The 27264-nt window shown below is 46.7% G+C and overlaps 1 protein-coding gene across 10 annotated transcripts in view; it reads right to left on the reverse strand.

Moving 5' to 3' along the window:
• ATG16L2 (autophagy related 16 like 2) overlaps positions 1-27264 on the reverse strand; it is a 72392-nt gene that overhangs the window by 28727 nt on the left and 16401 nt on the right. For 5 of the 10 annotated variants that reach the window (XM_053313209.1, XM_053313206.1, XM_053313201.1 and 2 more), the window contains exons 2-7: positions 15575-15668; positions 9541-9661; positions 8453-8526; positions 6562-6804; positions 3826-3891; positions 379-474 (exon numbers count right to left, since the gene is read on the reverse strand). In XM_053313209.1, the coding sequence (XP_053169184.1) occupies positions 379-474; positions 3826-3891; positions 6562-6804; positions 8453-8526; positions 9541-9661; positions 15575-15668 (694 nt within the window). Of the gene's footprint in view, positions 1-378; positions 475-3825; positions 3892-6561; positions 6805-8452; positions 8527-9540; positions 9662-11271; positions 11462-15574; positions 15669-24603; positions 24985-27264 lie in introns of those variants that run through there. The other 5 variants (XM_053313204.1, XM_053313208.1, XM_053313210.1 and 2 more) reach the window with 4 other exon arrangements.

The following is a 27264-nucleotide window of genomic DNA, read 5'->3' on the forward strand; positions in this document are numbered from 1 at the left end:
CAGAATGACCCGTGTGAGTGCACGGGGCATTTGGGGAGCCCCCCAACACCGGGTTGGGGGTCTAATGAGTCTCCGTGGTGACACAACCAAAAAAACCATTAGGCGGACTTGCCGCCAGGAGCTGGGCAGCTCTTCGTTGCTGCAGATGAGCAGCTGAAACCAGGCTGGGCTCCCTTAGGCCGGTTTCTGCTGCTCGTGAGAACAGCCTCACTATGTATCGCCCCCACCGCTTAAACAGCAATTCTTTGTGTAATGAGCCTACCAAAGAATATCTAATCTCAAAGCAACTTTTTTTGGGGGGGGGGGAACACCCCACCCCAAAACCTAGTTATGTGCATTTGTCTATTTCAGAACAACAACTCAACTCTGGCCTCTTACCGAAAGGGCCTTTTGCACAGCCGCGCACCGTTCTCCAGTTCAGGGACATCTCGGCTGGGCATCTCTTTCACATCCACCTTCGCTTCTTCTGGTTCTCTAATAGGGAAGAAAATATGCGGTGGATTAGAGAGCACAGCAGCAGCACATCAGTGTGCACATCCGAGACACATTTTAAAATGCAGCATCAGTCAAACAACAATTTATCCTTGCTCTCTCTTCATTGTTGTATGGAACAAATGCTTGCAGCAAAAATTCAAGATGCCATCCAGAATTATGACTTTAGATGGAGTGTCCATCAAAAATGGCAGGCAAGAATTCTTCAGGTACATAGGTAGCTGTCTTCTCCTGAGTCAGACCCTTGGTCCACCCAGCTCAGTATCGTCTACACTGAGAGCTGGCTTTGGCTCTCCAAGGTTTTAGCAGGGGTTTTTCCCAGCCCTACCTGGAGATGCCACCAGGGATTTTGCAAAGCAGATGCTCTACCACTGAGCTATTCTTACCTGGTTGTGGGCAGCTGCATTTCCCAGTGTGTTTTTGTGGGTTAGTTATTCACTGTTTAAGACAGCCAGCAGATGTCACTGGTGTACAGATGTCCAAATGTGAATTTTGTAAGGGAACCCCAGGATTAACATAAAGCATCCTTAAGAGGGAGGAGGAACTGCAGTGTACCATTAGCTGTTATTGCTGTTTAATTTTTTGTCATTTGTGCAAGAAGAGCTCCAAGGCTTATCTAGTCCAGCATCCTGTTACACGCCACTGGGCTTCCCCCGGATGCCATTGCCTCGGAGAAGCAGGGGATGAGGGCATGCCCTCTCTCTTGCTGTTGCTCCCCTGTAACTGGTATTTGGAGGCATTTTGCCTCTGAGGCTGGAGGTGGCCTATAGCACTCCTCACAATCTGTTTTGGACTTCACTAGCCTAAATAGGTTGGTGTCATCTGCAAATCTGGCCGCCTCACTGCTTACCCCTACTTCTAAATCATTTATGAATAAATTAAAAAGCACCAGGCCCAAAACAGATCCCTGGAGGACCCGACTTCTTGCTTCCCTTCATTGTGAAAACTGCCCATTTATTCCTACCCTGTTTCCTGTCCTTCAACCAGTTTTGCATTTCTTTTGCTGGAGCTTATGTTCCTTCCTGTTCTCTTCATTTGAGCAGCACTTCGATTTTCTGAAGGGAGACATCTTCCCTTTTATAGCTTCCCTGACTCTACCTGTTAGCCACGCTGGTGAACTTGGTGGTACTTTTCCTCCTCCTTCATATACATTCCAACTGAGCTTTTATTACTGTGGTTTTAAATTAAAATCACATTAAAGCAAAATTTTAAAAAATCATCTTGGGATAGTTTATTTTATTTATTTTATTTATTTATTTATTTAACAGATTTGTTAAGTAAAGTAAAGTGTGCCAGTGAGTCGATTTCGACTCTTGGCACCCACAGAGCCCTGTGGTTTTCTTTGGTATAATACAGGAGGGGTTGACCATTGCCACCTCCTGTGCAGTATGAGATTATTCCTTTCAGCATCTTCCTATATTGCTGCTGCTCAATATAGTACCAGTGAAGATTTAAACCGGCAACCTTCTGCTTGTTAGTCAAGCATTTCCCCGCTGCGCCACTTAAGATGGCTTAAGGATGTTGTACATCTGGCTTGAAAATGTTGCTGGTTTGGGGGGTTGTTAGTTTCCGCGAGACGGCTCCCCCTTCTGTTTACGTTCCGAATGAGACTTGCCCAAATGGAGGCATTTTGCTGCTGATGAGCAGCTAGTCTGGAATGCGCCTATGTGAGGGTAATTGAAGTAACCCATTATTACATCTCTCTCTCTTACTCTTTAATGCCTAGCTGATTCTATCTATCTATCTATCTATCTATCATATTTGTATACTACCCACTACTGAATTCTCTAGGCAGTTTACAGCAATAAAACAAACCAAGGAAACTATTTAAAACTATTAAAACCTATTAAAAGTTCAAATTAAAATAACTAAACCATTAAAACTGCTAAACAGCTAAAAAGCTTAGCTGAAGAGATGTTTCTTTAGTTGTTTCCTAAAAGCCATCAGGGAGGGAGCAGCTCTAATCTCAGCAGGAAAGACGTTCCAGAGCTTTGTATTTTGCCCAGAAACCTATTGGTAACCAGTGTAGATCTTTTAGAATCAGAATAATGTGGTCTCTACGGGATGTCCCAGAGACCAACCTGGCTGCCGCATCCTGCACCAATTGCAGCTTCCGGACTACATACCAAGGCAGCCCCATGTAGAGTGCACTGCAGTAGTCAAGCCTGGAGGTGACTAGCATGCGCACCACTGTCTTAAGGTCACTCACTTCCAGGAAAGGGTGCAGTTGGTGAACCAGTCGAAGCTGATAGAAAGTACTCCTGGTCACCACCTCCACCTGAGGTATCAGAGAGAGTGTTGGGGGGTCCAGAAGTACTCCCAAACTGTGGCTCTGTTCCTTCAGGGGGGAGTGTTGTAACCCAAACAAGAACTGGCAGATCTATGCCATTTCCCAAATTGCAGTTTCCTCCAATATGCACCTCCATTTTGTTTGGATTCAGTCTCGGTTTGTTATCCTCATCGAGCCCATTACTGCGTTGAGGCTGGCATTTAGGGAAGTTATGCCATTTGCCTGATGAGGCTGACACGGAGACATAGGTTTGGGTGTCATCAGTGTACTGATTCCCAGATGTTACTGACTACAACTCCCATTATCCCCAGCTACAATAGCCTTTGGCTGGGAGTGATGGAAGTTGTAGTCAAGTTCTGGGAACCCCAGTTACAGGGAACACCATTGGGAACCCTTGCTCTAAATCACTTTATTTCATTTATTTATTAGATTTATATACCGCCCTTCCAATACGGCTCAGGGCGGTTCACAACATTAGCTTCCCTTTTCTGCCCCACAGACCACAAAGACCTTTTGCCCTAGCTTTCACCCAGAGCAATTCTGCAAACCTATTTTCTTTTGAAAATATGCTGAATAGCAATTGCCCACTGTATTAGGGCCCCTTTAGGTCTTCCTGAAAAGAGGCATGTGAAGTTACCACCAGTACGGGCAGAATATTATGCATTCCAGTGCTGCCCCCAGCAGACGAGGGAGTCCACCACTGCAGCCCTTGTTGCCGCCTCCCTAGGATCCTGAATTAGCCAATAGCTCTAAGGATGCAACAGCAACGCATCAATCCACTTGGCTCTTAGCTGCTGCCTCTGCCCCAAACGCAAGAGAATCTGCTCTAGAGGCAAACCGTTTTCCCTTGGAAGCCGGAGAGCTTCTTTCAGTTCCGCCTCCCCTCTGCTCAGACCGTAAGGAGAGGCACAGGACAGCAGAGGCCTCTTAAAGAGAGGAAGGGGCTGATGGATCTTCATATACCGCTTTTCAACAGAAGTTCCCAGAGCACACACACACACACCCCACCCTGCTGCTCTTCCAGGACCGTATGAAGGACTTACGGCTCTACTTCGATCATCCTCTTGGTTGCAAGCTCCAGTGTCGTCAACAGCTTGTCTTTATTAATTCTACAGAGAGGAACGAGAGATTAAGCAGGAGAATTGGCCATGCCTTTTCCACTGCATTGTATCTTTACATGTATTGTAAGTCTGCTTTGGTTTCTTTTTTACAAGGGCAGGTTACAGATGAATAAGATAATGAATAGGAATAGAAACTAGAATGGACCTGCAACAAAATGTTGCAGTATATCCCTGCTGTGCCTGTGCCTCGCGCTGTCAGGAGCAGAAGAGGTTGTGTGAGCAAGTATTCTTCAGGTGGAGAAATGTCTTGCTCTCTTTGTTTAAGTTCTCCTTCCCACCCTCCTCAGTCACTGAGTTCCATTAGCTCTGCCCACCTGGTTGTCTGTTAGCTGCCCCCTGACTCCACAAACATTATTCCACTCCATTGAGTTACATTGGGGCAATTTTGGGTGAGTCACCCAGCTAGTTTCATGGCTGAATGGGGATTTGAACTCGGGTCTCCCCGGTCCTAGTCCAGCACTCTAACCCACTACACCACGCTGGCTCCTTTTTCTTCAGATTTTTTGTGACGCCAACGTATTTGCGGGTTACCCCACATCTGCTGGTACCTCCTTCTCACCCCTAGGGGCTTCGGTTATGTGTCATAATATTTCCAGCTCTTTCAGAAATACATATAAGATGTAACATTAAAGCAAGGGTTTTCAGTCTTGGGTCGCCAGATGTTGATAGACTACAACTTCCATCATCCCCAGCCACAATGCCCGAAGGCCACTGTGGGTGAGGAGGATGGCAGTTGTATTCCAAGAACAGTTGGAAACCCAGGTTTGAGAGCACCTACTTCAAACTTGCTCATAAGAGGAGCCTGGCTGCTGGATCAGGCCAAGACGGGTCCATCACATTCAGCATCCTCCATCCCACAGTGGGCAGAGGGATGCCTTCGCCAAGCCCACACACAGGACATGAACGGAAGAGCTGTCTCCCATTGTTTACCCCCCAGCAACTGGCATTCACAGATATGCTGCCTCTGGAAATGGAGGCTCCATTAGCTCCCATGGCCAAAAGCCACTGATAAGCTTATTTGCCATCTCTGTTCCCCTTTTATAGCCATCTAGTGGCCGTGAATTCTGTATACGTCCCAACCGTTATGTGTTGTGTGAAGAAATGCTGTCTTTTGTCTGTCTTGAATCTGCCGCTAACCCATATCGTCAGATAACCACAAGTTCTATTCTTATATGAGAGAGAGAGAGAGAATTCTGTCTACTTTCTATTTAAAAATGGGGCAAGGTAGGATGTTTCCTCCCTTGTGCCCTGTGAACCTGAGCTATTCTCAAAATGTACTTTTACACCAAGATTTTTTCTTAATTTGAAGTCACTCCTGTTTGCAGCATGAAGTCTATTCTCACATACAGCCAGCAGGGGTCACTAAAACCCACATAATTTCTCCCACTGCAGGCTCCTCTGCTGCATCATGTCCCCTCTCCTGGGAGTTGTTATTTGCACACGGCTTCATGCTACAGGGTAAATGTCGAGCGAAGCCACTTCGAATCACACTCGCAGCATTGAGGGAGGCAGCCCCTCCCCTCTGCTCTTGGGTTTCGTTTTGGTACAAGTTCACATGGCATGCCTCCATATTTTCCTTCTAGCCAATGGGGGTGGGGAGAGATATTTCTAAGGAGCTATATCTGCATTTCTAAAGAAAGCATCTCTCTCATCATGCTGATGATTCTACGTCAGGCCCTCTCCCTATCTGCTCCAGCGTTTTCAGAAAAAGTTGCTTAAAAGCAGCATTTTTAAAGCCCGGAAATACACTGAGATAAGCTAGAATTCGCAAGACAAAGCCCGATTTGTGTGTGGAGTGGGTCCAAGGGTCTCAAAGGGACTTGGGGTAAGTTTGGCTGGTGTGTGAACGCACACACTCTCTTCTGGAGGAGATTCGGGGTAACAGCCCTGTTGGTAAAGCCTCCTGGGATGTGTTTTGAATCTTGCCAGGAGCGGGTGGTCCTAACTGGGAAGGGTGGGGGCGAAAAGGAGGCACAGCTGACTCCGCCTCCTGGAGCTCCCTTTGCTACTCCTTCTCCCATCTCGCCCTGCCCCAGCGTTAATGAGAGCTGCAGGTTTGCCACACGCCAGGTAGACCTCTCTACCAGAGTTACCACACAGCTCTGCCTGATTAATGTCCAGCCTGCAGGCATCACGAGAGAGGGAAGAGCCTTTGCTCCTCTTTATCCCATCCTGCCCTGCCCCGCCCCGCCCCAGCATTAATGAGAGCTGCAGGCTGGCCATTCATCAGGTACAGCTTCACGGTTAACCAGCCTGCAGCTCTCATGAATGCTGGGGCAGGCTGGGATGGGAGCATGAGGAGCCAATGGAGCTCTGGGAAGGAGAAAACTGTGCCTCCCTCCTTTGCCTCCAGCCCCGGCTTGTTAGGACGAGCCACTCTGACCGGGGAGACCCGAGTTCAAATCCCCATTCAGCCATGAAGCTAGCTGGGTGACTCTGGGCCAGTCACTTCTCTCTCAGCCCAACCTACTTCACAGAGTTGTTGTGAGGAGAACCTTAAGTATGTAGTACACCGCTCTGGGCTCCTTGGCGGAAGAACGGGATATAAATGTAAAAATAATAATAATAATAATAAAATAATAATAATAAGGTGCCACGGCAGCTCCTCTCTTTCGGCTGCCCCTTTGCCTTGGGCACTCAGCCTTCGCCGTCACCCACCTGTCATTCTTCCGGTTCCTGTCCTCCGCAGCCTCGGCTTTCCTCCGGACCAGCCTCGTGACCAGCAGCCGGTTTTTTTCTTCGGCCTGGCGGAACTCCCCCTCTTTCTGCAGATGCTGCTTGCCCAGGGTCTCGTAAGCCTCCTTCAAGGTGGCGTTCTTGTGGCTGAGCTCCTCCGCCTGTTTCTTCAGCTGACCCCACTCGGCCTTCGCCACAGAGAGGTCTCCCCTCAGCGAGGCCAACCTGGAGCCCCAGCAAACCGGGGTTACTCTCTCCTCGCCAGCATTTCCTAAAAGCAGGCACCTCTCTTACTGACCCTGGCCCTGGAAAGACATTACGCTGCACCGACAGTCAGATGCCTGTTCGCAGGTGCATGAATGGTTGGACCTGCCATCTCCCAAAAACAGAGGGGAAGAAGTGGGCAGCGGGACCTGTATTCACCATCCCCGGGAAATAACGACACCTTCATACTGCTCTCTGCCTATGTGATTTGTACGCAGGTTGCACAAGGATTGAACTTTATTTATATACCGCCCTTTCTAAAGTGGCTCAGGGCAGTTTACATTGAAATCAAAACACAGACACAAATTTATATTAAAAAAATTTTAAAACCAGATTAAGATTAAAATTAGATATCATTAAAAGCTAGGAGCTTTCCCAGAGAGCAGGCTTTACCGTGGGTTTACTGCAAGGCTTTACGGCGAGTTGGAATTCGCCCCCCCAAAAAACAACACAAAAAGTTGATTGTTTTACCCTGGACATAAATCGGGCTAAGCTCTAACATGCAATAAAGAGCCCAAATCGTGTGTGAAGTGTTCCCTGATAGCTCTCAGGGACTTGGAGGTGAATCTGGAGGATATGTGAATGCACACCTGCCCTTCCATGGGGAAGCCAAAGTATTATCTGTCTGTCTGTCTGTCTGTCTATCTGTCTATCTATCTATCTATCAATCACATTTTACACTGCCCCAAACTTTCGTCTCTGGGTGGTTAACAATCGTATAAAACAAGTTAAAATATATACAAAAACTTAAAACAATTTAACAATTTAAAAATCATCCATGAACTAAAACCTTAAAATTTTAAAGAACAGAAAAAGCTTAGGTGAAGAGGTGGGTTTTCAAATGCTTTCTAAAAATTGTCGGAATTGTCAAAAATTGCCACCTGGGAACTCTCCAGGCTAAAAAAAGTGGGTCTTTACGGCTTTCCTGAAGATCTCCAAGGAAGATAATCCTCTCCTCTCCATGGGGAGTGTATTCCACAACCCAAGGGTGACAATCGAGAAGGCCCAGTCCCACATTGCCACCAGATGAACCAGTGGCACTTGAAGAGGGACCCCTCCTGATGCTCTTAATGAGGGGTGGGGATCTTGTAGAGAGAAAGGCGCTCTCTCAGGTAACCTGGACCTAAGCCATTCAGGGCTTTAAAGGGAATAACCAGCACTTTGTGCTTTGCCCGGAAACCTATCAGCAGCCACTATATAGAGACAACATGACAGGTATATATGGCAAATTACTGACTAGCACCACCTTGGGTTAAAGTGCTGGGAGATTCAAACTAGGGCCCAGCACTGGGATCTAGGGCCAACAGGCCTCTTGGGGCTCAGACCCTGAGACATGGGGGGCAGAGCCTGGAAACTAAGAGATGGAGCCTGGAAGAATGGGGTGGGAGGTGGGAGCTGAGCAGAGGGTGGCACACAGCCAGTCCAGGGAGAGCCCAGCTTGGCCAGTGTGGCTGTGGATGAGGATGGGAGTTGCATCCAACCAACTCTGGGGACCCAAGACTGGGAAGCCCTGCCCTGCGCAGAGCTGCTGCCTAAGACAACAGAACCCTGGGAGGGCGGTGTGGAGTCCAAGCAGCACTGCCGCCCAGGAGCCCGGCAGCAACCTCACCTGCCCCTCTGCTCCTCCAACGTAGCCTCTCTCGCCTTGAGAAGAGCGCTCTGCTCAATCATCCGGTAGGCCAGCTGCCAGGAAGAGAGAGAGGAAGGTTTCCCTGGGGTTTTGCTGGCAAGCAAAGGGGGCCACGTCATGCCCGGAGGCAAAGAGGTCCCGGGAAGCACGAAGGAATCAGGGCGGAGCAGCAACAAGCTGGGAACTCTTTTTAATCACTGGTATGTAGCTGAGACCACAGAGTTGATGGAGGGGCTCTGCTGCTCGCCTGGCCCTCTGCTGCAGCCACTGAGAGGCAAACACTTCATTCAGGCTCCATCACGGTGAAATTATTCTCTTCCCTTCAGAAGACGGGGCAGTTGCTGGGCTGCATATCCGTGCAGCACTCAGGGGGAGCGGGACTCATTCTGCATCCGCACCTCTTCCTTTCAGGTAGCACAGCAGTGACCTCTTAACTGAGGGGAGTCACTTCTTTTTGTGGACTCAGCGACCTCCTCACCCCAGCCATACTGATCTCCACCAGGCAGGGATGTAACTATAATAGGGCCAGGGGAGACAGTTGTCTGGGGGCCCACTGCCCTGCCCCCCCCCCGAGGCAAGTCACCTGACTGACTCCCCCAGCTGCACACCCGCTCGGGCTTCCTTCAGTTGTATTCATCCTCCGAAATTGATGTGAGTGTGAAGACCTGGAGCTACCAGAACAGCAGGTCTTTCTCTAGTACCATTCAATGACTTGCATCGTCCACAATTGACAAAACCTTTAGATTTCTTTACTTCATGAGCTGAACTTCAGTGATGGCGGGGGCGACTTTAAAATCTTATCTCTAGGCCCACTCCAACCTTGCTACGCCCCTGCCGCCAGGGCCCTACCATGGGAGCTCCGGCGACTCTCCTCTCCCTGCTAAATGTTTTTCGGACCGTATCGGGGGGAGGGCGTCTCTGATGTGGCCCCGTCCCGGGCTCCCCATGAAGGGGGAGGGGCCAGATAACAGTTGGTCCTCCTCCGGCCAGTGGAGGGGCCTCACTGCTTGCCTTGCCCTCGGCTGCAGCCTGATGACCGTGGCTGTGGAGGCAGAATTCCCCCTTACCTCCCCATTGATGGTCTGCAGCTGCACCATGTGCCCCTCGTGACTTCTCTTCAGGCTCACCAGCGGTGTGGCGGAGTCCAAGACTGCACCCATCACAGGGTCTGCAGCTTCCTGGGTGGGTCTGCAAGCAAGCCAGAAAACGCAGATCAGAAGGTTTCTAAGCCAGTATAGCACTGCAGTTCTTGTTTATAGGTCACACAGAACTAATCTGGGCATGGTGGCAAATCCACTTTTGTCCCTTTAAGGAAAGGTCAGCTGCACTGCAAAGCATTTTGGAGAAAGCTGCAATTCTGGGTATGCTTACATGGAAGTAAGTGTAACTGTCCAAAGCGGGAGTTTCTGTTCCAAGAAAGGATGCCTAAGGCTAAGCCATAGGGGCCTATGTAAACTCCTCTGGGATTTGGAGTAATAAATTATTGCTACCCACTTGGAAATAAAACATTGACTCAAGGCCAATTCATAGCAGAATTCTCAGTTTTCTTCTTCAGAGCAAATCGATGGGAGAAACATTCTCATTTTAAAAGTTTTAATAATTTCATATTTTGCTTTCTTAATAGTGCAAAGCAAAACAGTCTCACAACACAACAAATGAAAACAAACCATAGAAAATAAAACTGGAAGCAAAACAGCCCAAGATCAGCAATATGCATCTTAGCATGTAATTCATAAAAGCAGCAGGAAAATATTCAAATACAGGAAAATATTCAAATATCAAAATTATCAGCCAAACACAACTGCTTTCTTAAACAGCCAGTGTGGACTCCAGGAAAACTTCCTTGGGGAGGGCATTCATCCAAGGCAGCATCACTGCCATGCTAACTCTGCTCCCATTGGATGCCACCAAACTTCCTTTGGCAAAGGTTCTTGCAATGAGTCTCAGTTGTTGAATGAGAAACATATGAGAAAAGGGGAACTCTTGCATTCCAGACTCCAAGCCATTTAGGGCATTAAAGGCAAGAAACTCCCCAAGATGATTTTGGAATTTGTGCATGCACAATTTGCCACCATCTCCACTTGAATCTTTCTTATAACTTACAGGTTATATATAAGTGTGCACTAGCATTGATTAAATCACAGTGCAAAGAGGTACTGCCATCACTGATGCCGTCATCTGTGCAAATGACTATGTGCTCAAAGTCTAGTTATCCAATGCAGAAGAATGCCGATCTCCCACAGATTGGCGCAACTCTGGAAACAAGACCAGGGTGCTTTCCAGACTAGCTGCTCATCCATCAGCAGCATAATGCCTCCATTTGGGCAAGTCACATTCGCAACGTAAACAGCAGGGGGAGCAGTCTTGCAGCAACTAAGAACCAAAAAAACCCAGCAACTTCTTCACGCCGGATATACGACATCCTTGCTCTATATCACAATGATTAAATTCGCTACAAGGCATCGGAAATATGAACGGCACCCTGCTGTCCGCATAGGGACTGCAGTGTCACGACGCAGGGAGTGAGAAACGCCCTGACCCCGTTGTAGGGTCTAGTCTGGAAAGCGCCCAGGAACTCCCAAATACCAATGTTCAGGGAGGAATTCAAATGAGTATAACTTTGCAGGTGTCTGCACCTGTGACCAGGCCGGAGCCACCGGGGCGATCGCCCCCTGAGCCCCGTGCTGGGACAGACCCTGCATTGCTTGGCAGCCTGCCCCTGCTTGGTCATTGTTCCTCCAGACTGCAGGGGCAGCAACTCCAACTGTTCCAGCCGGGTGTTTCCTGCACCGCCTCACCTCAGCATCCTACAACAGCTGCAGCAGCCCAGCAAACACAGAGCAAGCAGCAGGGGAGGATTGGGGGAGGGGGGCAGTAGGAGTTCCATTGCAGCAACCCCTGTTAATCTGTACCCAGATGGGCCGGCAGTTCCTCGGCAGGAGCAGAGACAGAAAAGGGTTAACTTCCCTTCCTGCTGCTAGTCCTCTTGCCCGCTCCCCCCCCCCACAGCAGGAGCAGCTGCAGCCACCCGACTGGTTCTCCTGGAGTCTTGCGCTCTTCCCCCATTTGGGCGGCATTTGCAATTTTAGAGCAGGGAGGAGACAGCCACGAGGAGGAACAGCTGAATGGCTGAATGGGAAGTCGTGGAAGGAACGGAAGCTGGCTGTGGGCTTGTCTCCATCTCCCTCCAGGAAAGTAAAACATTAAAAAACCCAACCCTTACATCTGACTGTTTGCTTTGTTTGTGTGTGATTCTCTTACCCCTATTTAATATGTGTTTCTCTTCCCCCTGCTGTATGTGTGCACATATGAGAGAAGCCCCAACCTCACCTGAAAATCTCCATTTGTGTGCCTGTATTTGTTTTGTGTGTGTACTTTCCAAAGAAGAAGAAAGAAGAAGAAATGCTCTAACAAAAGGGATTTGTTTTTGTTCCTGCCTTGGCTTAACATGTGCTGGCTACTGTGTTGCTTATAGCTCTAATCTCGTCTCTCTGTGTGGTTGGTTGGCTGGTTTCCTTACTAAAATATTTATTTATTTCGGCAACACAGTTCTTAAAATGGCTTAAATAGCAAAATATATGAGAAAATGTTTTCCCCTCAACATGTTTCTACTTATAATACTTAATATTTTATTTGCTTTGTGCTTGTAACAGTAGCTCATATATAAATAACTTACATATTGTCTTTTTCTGCTGTCCTGTTTGAAATCAAATTGGTGGCTTTTACTTCTGTAGTGTATAGGTACACACAATACACTGTAGTGTATAGACATACACTATAGCTGTATATGCTTTTTGCTTAAATGAAATGTGGTTTATAAAAGAGATCAAACTGGGCTCCTTGCTACTATGATGGATGTTAAAAAAAAGCAATTTGAATTTGCTTCTGAGTTTACATGTTGAGGATTGGAGAACATGTGGCTAAAACTCAACATCCCTATCCATCCCTGGCCCTATCCACACCTCCAGTGGCTGTTGCTGGTGTCTATCTTATGTTTCTTTTCTTTTTTTCAGATTGTGAGCCCTTTGGGGACAGGGAGACTAAAACAACTTTGGAAACTTTAGTTGAGAAAAGGTATATAAATATTATTTGCATTGTATTGTATTGTAACATAAATATGTATATCATATCCTGTTCTTCCTCCAAAGAGTTGAAGGTAGTGTACATGTTCTTCCTCCCCACTTTTATCCTCACAACAATCCTGTGAGGCAAGATTGGAGTAGAGAGAGAATGTCTCCGCTAAAGTCCCAGACTGAGTTTCGTGACTGAATGGGGAAGGCAAGTCCCCCAATCCTAGTCTTAAAACACGAACCACTACACCACACGGTCAGTATGAGTCTGTGGTCATATGAAATGTTAAGGAGGCCCCACACATGCTGATTTGCCCCCAGCCCCACACACCCCTAGGGAGGGCCCTGCTCTGTGACGCACTAACTTGAGGACTGCCCTACCTGTCCCCCTGTTTTTGCAGGTCAGCAGGCAACATGAAGAAGTGATGCACTGCATCTCCAGTGGGCTCTCAGAAGCGGATGCATCCTTATCGGTGGGCCACAAGCCAGGCAAGCCTGCTCTAGGCTTATTCTGCTCTTGAAATGCCACCTGCCTCTCCACGAAGCTTTAGCTTCATGGCTTGCCCATGCCCTAGCCTGCCCCACAGACCGACACAGAGCTCTGGGAAATGCCGTCCTGCGGTGTTGCAGCCCAAAATGGAAGTGAGCTGACCTCAGCTGCAAGGGGAAAACTGACTAGAGAGCAGCGGCCACGGGCAGCTCCCTGGAGGAAGTGTAAAAGTCAGCAGCTGAGCAAGGCTATGGGAAAACTAAATGAGCACCAGCATGACCTGGACCGTGGAGAATGGCAGCATCCGTCAAGCCAGGTGGCAGCAGCTTCAGCACAACACGGACTCTGCTAGGCAGGGTCAAGCGGAACCTCTGCAGAAAATCCATTTATTTATCTATTTGATTTATGTGCTGCCCTTCCAAAAATGGCTCAGGATGGTTTACATCAAAATAAAAACAATTAAAATAAAAACTATATAAACAGCATGAAACTAATTAACAGTCAAAACATTTAAACAGTTAAAAACCCTGGAGAACCAAGACGAACACTTTAGAGCAGTTAATTATTTTTTACAACAAATTAGAAACCCTGGAAGTCCAGGCCAAACAGATAGGTCTTAAGGGCTCTCCTGAAGGCCAGTAAAGAATTCGAATTGTGGATATCTGCTGGGAGTGCATTGCACAGCCCAGGAGCAGCTACAGAGAAGGCCCGCCTCTGAGTCGCCACCAGATGAACCAGTGGCAACTGGAGACAGACCTCCTCAGATGACCTTAACCTGCAGTGGGGAGCATGCAGAAGACCATTTAGACCACAACACGTGCATGACAGATCTTCTGCAAGTTTCTTCCAAGGGTGGGGTTTGCTGCCTGGGGCAGGATCTGTTCCTCTCCCCTCTCTTCCAGCCAGCACATCTCCTGCTACCCTCCTTAGCTTTGGAGGAAGGGAGGGGTCACTGGGCCACACTGCTCTTTTGCTCATTCCACCTGAGGCTGGGCCAGGTGCTTGAGTGTGTTCCTTGGTCACTTTGGGGGCCCTCTGGAAGTGGGTGAGGGGTATGCCTGATGGCAACAGGATGCCTCCAGAAATGGCAGGAAAACTGTAAGCCAGCAGAGGTCAGGAAACCAGCCCACCAGCACCCTGGACAGCTGTCCTGTGCAAGAAGCAGCCCTCAGAAAGGCTCCAATTGCTCCAAGGGGTCACAGCACAGCACACTGAACTCTGCACTGGTCCAGCAGGGCCTTTCCTAGACAGCAGGCTTTACTGTGGGATTAAGAGGGGTGGAGTGCTGCGAGTTACAGGGCAAATTGAATTTGATGCAAAAAGTATGATTTTTTTTTAAAAAACGCTGGACATAAATTGGGCTATGCTCCAAAGTGCAATGAAAAACATGAATTATCCCAGTCGAAAGACCTGATAGCTTGCAGGCACTTGGACGTAAATCTAGATGATATGTGGACACACACCTGCCCTTCCATGGCTAAGCAAAGTAAAATCGCCATCTGGGATCAGCCCTGGAAAATGCAATTTCCAGTCTGGCTCAGTCATAAATCTTGAGCAAAGCACCATCTCTCAGCCTAACCTGCCTCCTATGATTGATTACTCCATGCATGATTTTATAGACCTCTATCACATCTCCCCTCACTCGCCTCTTTCCCAAGCTAAAAAGCCCCAGGTGTTGTAGCCTTGCCTCATAAGGGAGGGGCTCCAGGCCCCTGATCATCTGAGTTGCCCTCTTCTGCAGCTTTTCCAGTTCTACAATGTCCTCCTTAAGATACAGTGACCAGAACTAAACACAGTCCTCCAAATGTGGCTGCACCATCGATTTGTATAATCCTTCCTGTAAAGAACTCCCTCACACCAGAACTGTGTGGAGACAGAGAGGTGACAAGTGGTGACAAGAGAGGCAGAGAGGTGACAAGTGGTCACCTCTCTGCAACACCAGCATGATGGATTTGGAGTGGCCAAAGCACAGGCCTGGACATCTGTCTGCCTTCTCCATCTCTGATGAGCCACAACTGAGGCCCGAGAGAAGAAACCAGAGCGTGCCCTTCCTGCTCCCTGCCTGGAGCCTCCCCAAGGCGGTGCTCCTTAAGGGGCTCCATGAATGGAGAGCGCAGAAGCCCTTTCCCCACCCCAACTGGGAGCACGGAAGCCAAGTCCAAATTCTCTGCTCTTCTGCAGCTCATGATTTCGAATCTGCACCCTTCAGCAGACAACAGCAGCATTGCTGAGGCCACACAGCATCGACTCGGAAGCTTCCTTCCAAGAGCAGCATCTCACGCAGTCTTAGCTTCAGTCTGGGAAGGAAGGCTGTGCTCAGCGGCTTGCAGGAGCAGAAGAGAAGAAAGCTCCCATTGTAAGCCGCAAGGCACAGCTGCCTGCTATTCACAAGGCTTTGGTACTGTGAAGAACCAGGACGCATCTCTTGTGCATCCTATTTCAACTTCCAAGCACAATTCCTCTATAGTCCCCATGGGAGAGAAGATGGACCTTCTGCAGTTGCCAAACGTTGGGGGGGGGGGAATGGGGGTCCGAGGTTACCTGAGTGGAAGTCGCCTCCAGTCATCCAAAGTCTCGGCTTGCAGCTTCTCTGTGAAACTGTCCAGCAAGCTAGATTTTTCCAGGAGTTTGTTATCTACAAGAAAAAGCAGCTATGAAAAGGCAGAAAAAGAACCAGCTCTGGCAAATCTATCTCTGTGCATCTACCCCACAGCCATACCCTGTCCATTACACAGTTTTGCGAACATTAGAGGAACATAGGAAGCTGCCTTCTACTAGGTCAGACCCTTGGTCCATCTAGCTCAAGATTATCTACACAGATTGGCAGCAGCTAGCAGGTACTCAGCCCTATTTTGGAGATGCTGCCAGGGAGGGGACTTGGAACCTTCTGCATGCAAACAGGCAGATGCTCTTCCCAGAGCAGCCTCATCCCCTAAGGGGGATATCTGACAGTCCTCACACATGTAGCCTCCCATTCAAATGCAACTAGGATAGATCCTGCTTAGCAAAGAGGTCAGTTCATGCTTGCTACCACAGGACGAGCTCTCCTCTCTTATAGCTCATCCTGCAATAATTAAACATGGGCTGTAGAATTCATAACTTCGGAAAGCCTTTTGTATTTTCTGGGCAACTTCCTAACACTGAGGGAAATGACAATTAAAGCATGCAGAGGAGACACTGGAAGCAGAGCGTGGGATGAGCAGAGTTCCCAGAGGCCAGGAGGAGTTTGAACTTCAGGTTGTGTACACCACTCCGTCAGTTCTGTTCACCCCTGATGACTGGGCCAAGCAGCACCTTTCAGTGGGAGGACCTTTATATTTAGCAAGGGGAGAGCAGCTGTCCCTATTTAGACCAGCACAGCATCCCTCTCAGAGGCTGCTGCCTCCCTTGCATTCCGTTTTAGATAATGAGCCCTTTTGGGACACGGAATTGTCTTTAGGCCTCCTTGCGACACACAGGTTGGGAATCACTCCTGCTGATGGGATAAAGATGCACTTATAAAGGTAATTATATTTTTAATATAATTATAACAATGGACAATTAAAATACAAAAAGTACAGATATTATATATAAATATAGATATAATCTCTATTTAAAAGTTTTAAAAACCTATATAAAACAGTAACACACAAAGCAGCAGCAGCAGCAGCAGCAGCAGCAAAAACTGTACTCTCATATAAAAGCCATGTCTTTATTTGTTTTCTAAAAACTGAGAAGGAGGCTGAGGAGTGGATGCCAGTTGGGAGAGCATCACTGTGAAATTCTCACAAAACCCCACTGACTGTCAGCTCTGCAGTCTCAGCAACTCTCTCTCGGTCCAGGCCTGACATTAAGCCACACACAATATCAACTGGAGACCCAGGGGCCAAATACAGATGCTGAGGAACACCAGCGGGTCCCCCATTGCCAGTCCAGAGGCAAGAAGAGGCCAGTGGCCACAGCCACTGGATTTATTAGAAATTCACTTTCAGGAATGGATCAATCTCCTTCCCTCTCTGCCCTGCCATAAACTGAACAGCTGACCAGGCACTTAGGGGATATCCTGCAAATAATACTAACGGACTGATGAAATAGAACCCATTTACATCTGTTGGAAGTGAAGGACTTTGCTCTGTCTCATGTGTCAGTGACAGAGGGGGACAGACTAGTGAGTCAGAGGGCTAGAGGGGTCAAGACACTGGTCATCCCTTCTCTGCTGCTCTGACACTATCCCTTTGGTATGTAGATTACTATTCTTAGGGACTTCCTTCATGCCTGACTGGCCACTTCCTCTTCCTTCTCTTCCCTTCCTTCTCCCTTGCAACATGCAAGCTCCTCTCCCTGCACCATGTGTGCAGAGATGCAGAATCCATCTGCATCCAGCTAGCTAGCTAGATTAGAGATCCTATCTCTCCACTTTCCTGTCTAGAATGGAGTTCTCCAATAAAGACTCCTCATATTGACTTGAAACTATGAACTGGCTCCAAGTTTCTTTTGGCTCTTAGCAGACACGCATGCCTGGGCAGACTTTGCTGTGTTGTGCCTCTGTGCACTGTGCTATATTAGAAGGGTATCTCTTACCAGAGAGAATTCCCAGCAACATCCACACTGTCATTAAACACACCAGGCAAAGGTGCTTCTCCTGGGACACACCACAGACTGCTCAGGGTGTTTCCAAGCACTTGGGAAACTCTGGCTTTTACACACTAACTCAGAAGTACAGGAGGAGGCTATTGGATGTGGAATTCAGCACCCGAGCCTCTTGGCTTGCATGCTGAAACATAACTTTTTAAATCCTCATGACTGCACAAGAAACGTTGGCCATTGTCATAGGAACATAGGAAGCTGCCATATACTGAGTCAGACCCTTGGTCTATCTAGCTCAGTATTGTCTGCACCGGTTTTCTTTATCTTATTTTTATTTAACGTATTTGGTTGGCAGCGGCTTCTCCAAGGTTGCAGGCAGGGGTCTCTCTCAGCCCTGTCTTGGAGATGCTGCCAGGGAGGGAACTTGGAACCTTCTGCTCTTCCCAGAGTGGCTCCATTATGCCCTGAGGGGAATATCTTACAGTGCTCACACTTCTAGTCTCCCATTCATATGTAACCATGGTGGACTCTGCTTAGCAAAGGTGACAATTCATGCTTGCTACCACAAGACTAGCACTCCTCCCATGTCAGTTGCAATCTCCACAGCCAGGGGTTCTGAGCAGATTTTACAGGGGTCAGAAGGTCTGGATTGGAGTCCTGCAAAGCCCCTTATCCAGATGACCCTCCTGTGGCTATTTTAGCCTTGGCACCACCATCAAGTTGAACTGCCTCCAGTTTCCACACACCTCCCTCTAGTGCCCATGCTCTCACAAGTTCCAGTTTATTGAGAAAAAAACACCCTGATAATAGAATAAGTCATGGAAAGAAGCAAATCTGTGCATGCTGCGTCTGTAAGATTTAGCCTTGTCACCTATTCTGAGCAGACTCTCTGGGTGGGGTGGTCAGACAGACTGCAGCCTCCAAACAAGGCTGCGAAGGCTCCCGCAACACCTGTTGATAGATAATCCACCATTCAATACCTCTGGCTCTGGATGCCGTCGAAGCCAATCGAACCTGTCAAACCTGCCACACACATGACAGACCAAATCATTGTTTTGGCACTGGAAGGAGTTAAGTCTACAGGCCTGCTGAGCTCACTGTTGTCTACGAGAACTGGAGACGGTGCAGAAGAGGGCAACCAAGATGATCGGGGCCTTGAGCACCTTTCTTATGAGGCAAGGCTACAACACCTGGGGCTATTTAGTTTAGAAAAAAGACGACTGCAGGGAGACATGATAGAGGTCTATAAAATCATGCATAGAGTGGAGAAAGCGGATAGAGAGAAATTCTTCTCCCTCTCACATCACACTAGAACCAGGGGGTCTTCCCATGAAATTGATTGCCGGGAAATCTAGGACCAACAAACGGAAGTACTTTTTCACACAATGCACAATCCACTTGTAGAATTCTCTGCCACGAGATGTGGTGACAGCCAACCACCTGGATGGCTTTAAGAGGGTTTGGATAACTTCATGGAGGAGAAGTCTATCAAGGGCTACTAGTCGGAGGGCTATTGGCCACCTCCAGCCTCCAAGGCAGGATGCCTCTGAGTACCAGTTACAGGAGAGTGGCAGCAGGAGATGGGGGCATACCCTCGGCTCCTGTCTGTGGCTTCCAGCAGCATCTGGTGGGCCACTGTGTGAAACAGGATGGTGGGACTAGATGGGCCTTGAGCCTGATCCAGCAGGGCTGTTCTTATGTTCTTATGTACTACACTGACTGGCAGCAGCAGCTCACCGAGGTTTCAGAGAAGTGTCTTTCCCAATCCTACATGGAGATGCTGCCAGGACTGCAAAGCGTGTCATCTACCACTGAGCTATAGTCAGGAAACTGCCTTCAACTCTCCCCTGACTTTTGGTCCGTCAATTCAGTCCTGCCAGCAGCAGCTCTCCAGGATTGTGGGGAGGAGTCCTTCTCTGCTCAGCTCGGAGACAGGAACGATTGAATCAGGCTCCTTTGGCATGCAGAGTAGGTATTCCACCATTACGCTGCTACCGCTCCCCAAAGCTCCAAGCCTTAGCTGAGCCACAGCCCAAATTAATTTATCCCACACATTTCTATCCTCCCCTTTCTCTGAGGGGCAAAGGGTGGTGACGTGCCTGGTGCTTTCCCATTTATCCTCACAACAGAGGTAGGATTAGGCTAAGGGCCCATGACCATTTCGCCCAGTCAACGGCTTTGCCAAAGAGCAACAGAGTAGGTGGCTGTGTGAGTGCATCAGGAGAAAAAGCCACAACCCAAAGCAGGTAATGCTTTCATCAGGACCAACCAAGCAATAGCAGAACACCGAACAGCAATGCTTCAGGTCCTAAAGAAGTCTTTTAAACTCTGGGCAACATGATATATCAAATCAAATCAAATGTTTATTATTATGGTCAATTGACAACAAGGTAGATACATTAAACAATATAGAATACAAGCAATAAAAAGCACAACACATGGCAGCATATAGATATTGAAAGACTTCTAATCTCTAATTAGAGTTCTAATCTCTCCATTACATGAAGTATTCGAATACTGATTAAAAAGGAGGAGCGTAATATAAAAATCATTAGGTCAGTTTGGATACATACTTAATTAAAAACATAGATCGCTATAGGAAGGGCAATGCAGAAGAGCAAAGAGACACCTTTTAGACTGCCTTTGAAAATGGTCCAGAAACTGCAGCTGGTACAAAATAGGTTATTAACTGGGACCGGACGTTTTGATCATATTATGCCAATGCTTCATCAGCTGCACTGGCTCCCAGTCAGTTTCCGGGCCCAATTCAAAGTGCAGGTTTTAACCTTTAAAGCCTTAAATAGCTTGGGACCGGGTTACCTGAGAGGCCGCATTGCCCCATATGTTCCTACCCAAACTTTAAGATCTTCTTTGGAGGCCCTCCTCCAAGTGCCCTTATACAAAACGATGGTGTGGCCACACTTGGAGTACTGCGTACAATTCTGGTCACCACATCTGAAAAAGGACATTGTAGAACTGGAAAAGGTGCAGAAGAGGGCAACCAAGATGATCAGGGGCCTAGAGCACCTTTCTTAGGAGGCAAGGCTACAATACCTGGGGCTATTTAGTTTAGAAAAAAGACGACTGCGGGGAGACATGATGGAGGTCTATAAAATCATGCATGGTGTGGAGAAAGTGGATAGAGAGAAATTCTTCTCCCTCTCCCATAACACTAGAACCAGGGGTCATCCCATGAAATTGATTGCCGGGAAATCTAGGACCAACAAATGGAAGTACTTTTTCACATAATGCATAATCAACTTGTGGAATTCACTGCCACAAGATGTGGTGACAGCCAACCACCTGGTTGGCTTTAAGAGGGTTTTGGATAACTTCATGGAGGAGAGGTCTATCAAAGGCTACTAGTCGGAGGACTATAAGCTACCCCCATGCCTCAGAGACAGGATGCTTCCGAGGGCCAGTTGCAGGGGAGTAACAGCAGGAGAGGGGGCATGCCCTCAACTCCTGCCTGTAGGCTCCCAGTGGTATCTGGTGGGTCACTGTGGGGAATGGGATGCTGGACTAGATGGGCTTCCTTGGGCCTGATCCAGCATGGATCATTCTTATGTTCTTATATGCCCCTGCCAAGTGAGGTACCAGGAAGAGGGACTTTTCGGTGGTTGCACCCCATTTATGGAACAACCCCCCCCCAGTGAGGTTCGCCTGGCTTCATCACTTTGTTCTTATAGATGCCAGGTAAAGACCTTTTTATTCACTCAGGCCTTTTAAATTCTGGTTTTCAAATTTGATCTGATTTTTAACTAATTTTAAAATGGGTTTTTAAGCTATTTTGTATTGTATTTTGTATTTTCTTTTCACATTTTTTCAATCTGTTATGATTTAATGTGTTATGTATTTTTATTGTATGTTATAATCCTTTGTTGTGAGCTGCCTAGAGAACAATTTGTTATGGGGCGGCTAACAAATAAAGTTTATTTATTATTATTATTATTATTATGTATTTACACACAGTCTACCAGATGTTATTGACTGGATTTGGTACTTTAATTATCGGGCCCTTTCCAAGGGTCTAGGATAACTAAAGAAAAATTAAATATAGTGTTGTAGTATTCGTGCTGTCCCGAGTAGTGTGGCCTTCTGTAGCTGATGTTTTTGTAATTTTCTTGATGCCCAAGGTGTCGAGATGGTGTTCAAGTTCTTTTGGTACTGCACCAAGGGCACCCACAACTATTGGCACCACTATTGTTTTCTTTTCCCCGAGCCACTCAGTTTCAATCTGAAGGTCCTTGTATTTAGTTATTTTCTCCAATTGTTTTTTGTTGACTCGTCTATCCCCTGGGATTGCAATATCAGTTATCAGAATCCAATTCTTCTCATTGACTGTCAGATCAGGCATGTTGTGAGCTAAATGCCTATCAGTTTGTATTCCAAAATCCCAAAGGATTTTTGCCTCTTCATTTTCTGAGACCTTCTCAATCAGATGATTCCACCAATTCTTGCTTGCTTGCAAAAGTTCCAGTGGATCATTGCAGCAACTTTATTGTTTCTTTCCTTATAATCAGTCTGCACAATTTTCTTGCAACATACAAGGTGCTCAACCGTCTTATCTGCTTCCTTGCGTAATTGACGCTTAATGTCTTTCTGGATCTTATCAATTTTTGCTTTTACAACATTTGTTTTTAATTATTGTTCCTGGGCTGCAAAAATGAGGCCTTCCATTTCTTTCTTCAGTGTCCCCTTCTTTAACCACTGCCATATCGTGCTATTGTTGACTTTCGATTGTATGTCATTAAAGAACTGACCATGCAATGGTTTGTTGTGCCATTTTTCTCATCAATTCATCATCTAGTTGTCATTTTGTTGTCATCAACATGTCTTCACTAGTTGTCATTTTTTAAATTCATCCTTTGATTCCTTTATTTTCAACAGTCCCGTCTTACTCACTTCCTGTAGCATTTCTTCTTGGCTTTCATTGATGTATTCTGCCAGTGCTCGTTTTTCTTCTTCAACAGAATGTCTGACTTGCAACATTCCACATCTGCCTTCATTTCTTGGCAAGTACAGCCTATCAACATCACTTCTTGGGTGTAGGGCATGATTGATGGTCATTATTTTCCTGGTTTTTCAATCCAGCACATCCAGTTCTGCTTGTGTTCAATCAACAATACCTGCTGTATATCAGATTACAGGAATTGCCCATGTGTTGATTGCTTTGCTAGCGTTACCACCCTTGAGTTTGGATTTCGGTGTCTTTCTTACTTGCCTGATGTATTTCTTGCTAACTTTGGTCTTCACTTCAGCATGCTTGATCTTGTCACTCTGGCAAATGCCCAAATACTTATTACTTTCCTCAGGTGATAGATTCTTTATGTTGTTTCCATTTGGCATCTCAGTTCCTTCACTAGTTGTCATTTCCCCTCGATTTATTGCCCATATAGCACATTTGTCCAGTCCAAACTCCATTGCGATGTCATGGCTATAAAATTCTAACCATATTGAGTAATGACTCAATTTCAGATGGTGACTTTCCATAAAGCTTTAGATCATCCTTTAAAAGAATATGGAAAGCTTAACTGATGTTTTTGAAGTTTGGTATCCATGGTTTGTTTTGTTCAAGATAATGGATAGCAGAACGAGGGAGATTACAAAAAGTAAAGGCGACAATGAGTTTCCTTGAAATATTCCTCTCCAGATGTTAACTTCTCCCACTTCTTCTCCATTGACTAGCAAATGAGTCTTCTATGTGTTCATTGCCCTTTTAACAAAGTTTTAATGTTATCATCACTCCAGGCATTTTAGAATCCAGTTATGTGGTAATGAGTCAAATGCTTTCTTATAATCAATCCAAGCTATGTTTAAATTCATCTTCCTTCATTTACAATTTTCCAAAACCATTTTGTCAATAAGAAGCTGATCTTTCATGCCTCTTGTTTTCCAACAGTTTCCCTTCTGTTCCATTGGTAGCAAACTGTTCCTTTCTAGGTGGTCTTGCACAGCATCTGCTACAATTGCTGTCATAAGTTTGAACATTGTTGGAAGGCAAGTTATTGGCCTATAGTTACTTGATACTGTGCCTTTTTCATAATCTTTCAGAAGAAGACATGTCTTGTCAGTTGTCATCCATTCATCAAGTTCTCCACCTTCGAGGATATAATTCAATTGCTCGGCTGGTCTTTTATGTAAGCTGGTCAGATGTTTGAGCCAAAAGCAGTGTACTTCATCCATGCCTGGTGCTGTCCAATTCTTAATCTTTTTTGCTCACTTTTCAACCAGTTGGGACGTTATATTATATTATTTATTATCTATATATTTATTTCTCCTAAGCGTACTCATCGCTAATCCCATTTGTGGCAGCTCTCGCGAGAGTTTGCGAGCAGCTGCCGATTAGCGACGGGGAAGAAAATAGGGATACCGGCTGCTAGCAGGCCAGCCAGCCAGCGGGAACAGGCGGTGGCGGGCCACCCGGCTGGCAGGAGCTGGCAGCGGTGGTCTGGCCCAGGAGCGGGGGGCGGGGTGGGAGGAGATGACGGGCTGGCTTTCCAGCCAACCCGCCAGCCAGAAAGTACCAGTGGAGGGGAGGGAAGAAGCAGGCCGGAGGAGGTGCAGATGCTCTGTGCCCAGCCCAGCTAATTATCATTATTATTATATTAATGTATTGATTATCTTATATTTAGCAGGGGGAGAGCAACTGGCCCTATCCATTCCCAGCACAGCATCCCTCCAGTGGCTGTTGCTGGTATCAACCTTAAGTTTCTTTTTGGATTGTGAGCCCTTTGAGGACAGGGGACCATCTTATTTATGTATCTTCCTATATAAACTGCCTTGAGAACTTTGGTGGAAGAGCGGTATATACATATTTGTCATCGTCGTCATAGTAATTTAACTGAATTATTCAAATTGTAAATGACTTCAATTAGTGTTTATACACCATTCTCGAATTCTACAAGCTGCTACACAAACCTTTACTATATTACATGAAAAATTCAAATATTGATCAAGGAGGAGCATAATATTAAAATCACTAGGTTTGTTTGGATACTTACTTCAAATAGGTGGAATTAATTCAAAACATAAATCCCTATAGGAGGGGCAATGCAGAAGTACACAGCCTACTGATTCTACTTCCAGACCAGATTCTGCATCGGCAAGTTCGATTCACATAGGGAACATTCTGAGATCTTCAATCCAACAGAAGTAGAGGGGAGGATATCAAATTGAGCCTTAGTTATTGCTTTTCTCAGTTTTGGAGTAACATATCACAAAGGTGTTCACATTTCTGCATTTTGCCTGCATTCACTGTTCATCCAGGTTGTTGCATAATGTTACTTGGACATATAACCTCTGGCCACCTTTCGATGGCTGGGATTAGCTCCCTGGCCCAGGGCAGCTCAGCAAGTTGCATTTCCCCACTTCTGCTTATTAGTGTGTTATATGGCTGATCCTTCAGCATGGACCGGGCAGTGGGCCTTTAAGACCCCCACAGGTTTCCTTCCCAAGGGCTCTTGTGGTCGCCATGAAGCAGGCACCCCTCCCAAATCTGGCAGGAGGAGGTTGAGCTGACTCACAGTTTTCAGATGGGTTGCCATGGCGATGCAGCCACACAAAAGACCTTTATAAGGCTTTTGTCGGGAAGACAGGCCTCCGTTCTGCCAACACTGGTGCAAATTGGCTTTTGGAGGGGAAAAGGGAATTTAGCAGATACGAGCAGGCACTGGCAAACAGACCACCCTTTTTCTCCATCGGAAATGCCCATTAAAGTTGTGGCTGTATATCTGTTGCCACAAACCAATTTCACACTCTTCCCCATTTCATTATCATGTGTAGTTTTATATGTGTGGTGTAGTGGTTAGAGTGCTGGACCAGGACCGGGGAGACCTGAGTTCAAATCCCCATTCAGCCATGAAACTAGCTGGGTGACTCTGGGCCAGTCACTTCTCTCTCAGCCTAACCTACTTCACAGGGTTGTTGTGAAAGAGAAACTCAAGTATGTAGTACACCGCTCTGGGCTCCTTGGAGGAAGAGTGGGATATAAATGTAAAAATAAATAAATAAATATTAAAGCAGTCCACACGATTAAGAACTGGGTAGGCCAAGCATCCTACCCAGCTTTGGGAGGTGTACAGGACTCCAGAATTTTGATGGTGTGCCAGTAAAAACTTAGGTGGTGGTGGGGCGTGGAGTTGATCACCTATTGGGGAGGAGGAGCTGGGTAGGATGGCTTTTCCTCCTACCTCGTTAAAATGCTGTGTGTGATTGCTGGTCAGGCTGGCACTGTCTCACCCAGCAATTATCTTGCAGGCAATTACTGCCCTGCCCACACACACACACACATACCTGCACCTCGGTTAGGTTTTTACTCGCACATGATCAAAACTCAGGAATGTGCACACAGCTTCCGGAGTTGGGCAGGACAAGTGCTTGTGGTTGTCAAAACAAGCCTATCGGGATAATTTCTGCATTTAAAACAATGGCTTGTGTGTATAACGCACAAGAGGAGAGAAGACTGTCCAAGTCTGGAATCAAAGCTTGGAGCGTGAAGAGTGCAAAGCCGGGCCAGCCCTGCTGAGGCAGCACCCATTGATCTGTGGGGCAGGGGCTCACCCAGATCTCCCCATGTGCCGCTGCCTGCTTTTCACAAAATGTCCTGCAACGCAGCTGAATAAACCTGTCCCCTTCTTCAGTGTATTGGCTCAGAAGTAGCACAGATTAGTGACGCTTGGAGCTGGCTGGAAAAGAATGAGATTTCCATCAGCAGGGGAAAATATCTTTTCAGTTTGGGTACAACAGGGCTTCATGCCTGTTCGGCTAATGCAAATATTTAATATCATGCAGAAGAGCCAAAGGGGCTGGCGTGGGGCTGGGTGTGGGGGAACAGAGCCCACAAAGTAAGGTCTGGTCTAGAAAGGGCCAAATATGCACCACTCAGCTGTTCTCTGCATCTGAACATCTAGGACTCATTTTTATCTCCAACTTAAAACATGGGACTAATTAAAATATCCACATAAGCCTGTCTCTTGCCCTCCTCTTAAAAAACAAAAATGCAAAACCACCCCCAAATAAATCTTAAACCAGGGGTTCTCACACATGAGTCCCCAGGTGTTATTGGCCTGCAGCACCTAAGTCTGAGAGCCCCCTAAGTTTGTTTACTTATTTATTTTTTATTTAAACATATTTGTATAACGCCCAAATCTTACATCTCTGGGCATTTACAGTGAAACAATACAAATTACAACAGAAAAAGGTTAGAATGTTAAAATTTAAAATTTCAAAATAATATTAAAAATGATTAAAACATTAAACATCACTCATTAAGCCTGGGTGAACAGATGTGTCTATGAGGACATTTTAAAAGTTGAAACATAAGTTGAAAAACAAATTAAAACCTTGAAACAATTTAAAACCACAAGTTAAAAAGCTTGGGTGAATGTGTGTATTTTAGAAACTTTCTAAAAGAGATGGGGAGGCTCTTATTTCAGCAGGGAGCATGTTCCAAAGCCTCGAGGCAGCAATGGAGAAGGCCCGTCCCCGAGTAGCCACCAGTGCCTCCTACTCTCAACCCCCTCAGACGCTCCATAAGGATACTATGGTCAGTAGTAAAGGCCACCAAAAGGATCAACAGAGTCACACTCCCTCTGTCAGTTCCCAATTGGAGATCATCCATCAGGCCATCGCCACCCCATAGCCCACCCAAAAGCCAGTCTGAA

Source organism: Hemicordylus capensis, chromosome 3, assembly GCF_027244095.1.
Source record: "Hemicordylus capensis ecotype Gifberg chromosome 3, rHemCap1.1.pri, whole genome shotgun sequence".
In the NCBI taxonomy this organism is placed as follows: Eukaryota; Metazoa; Chordata; class Lepidosauria; order Squamata; family Cordylidae; genus Hemicordylus; species Hemicordylus capensis.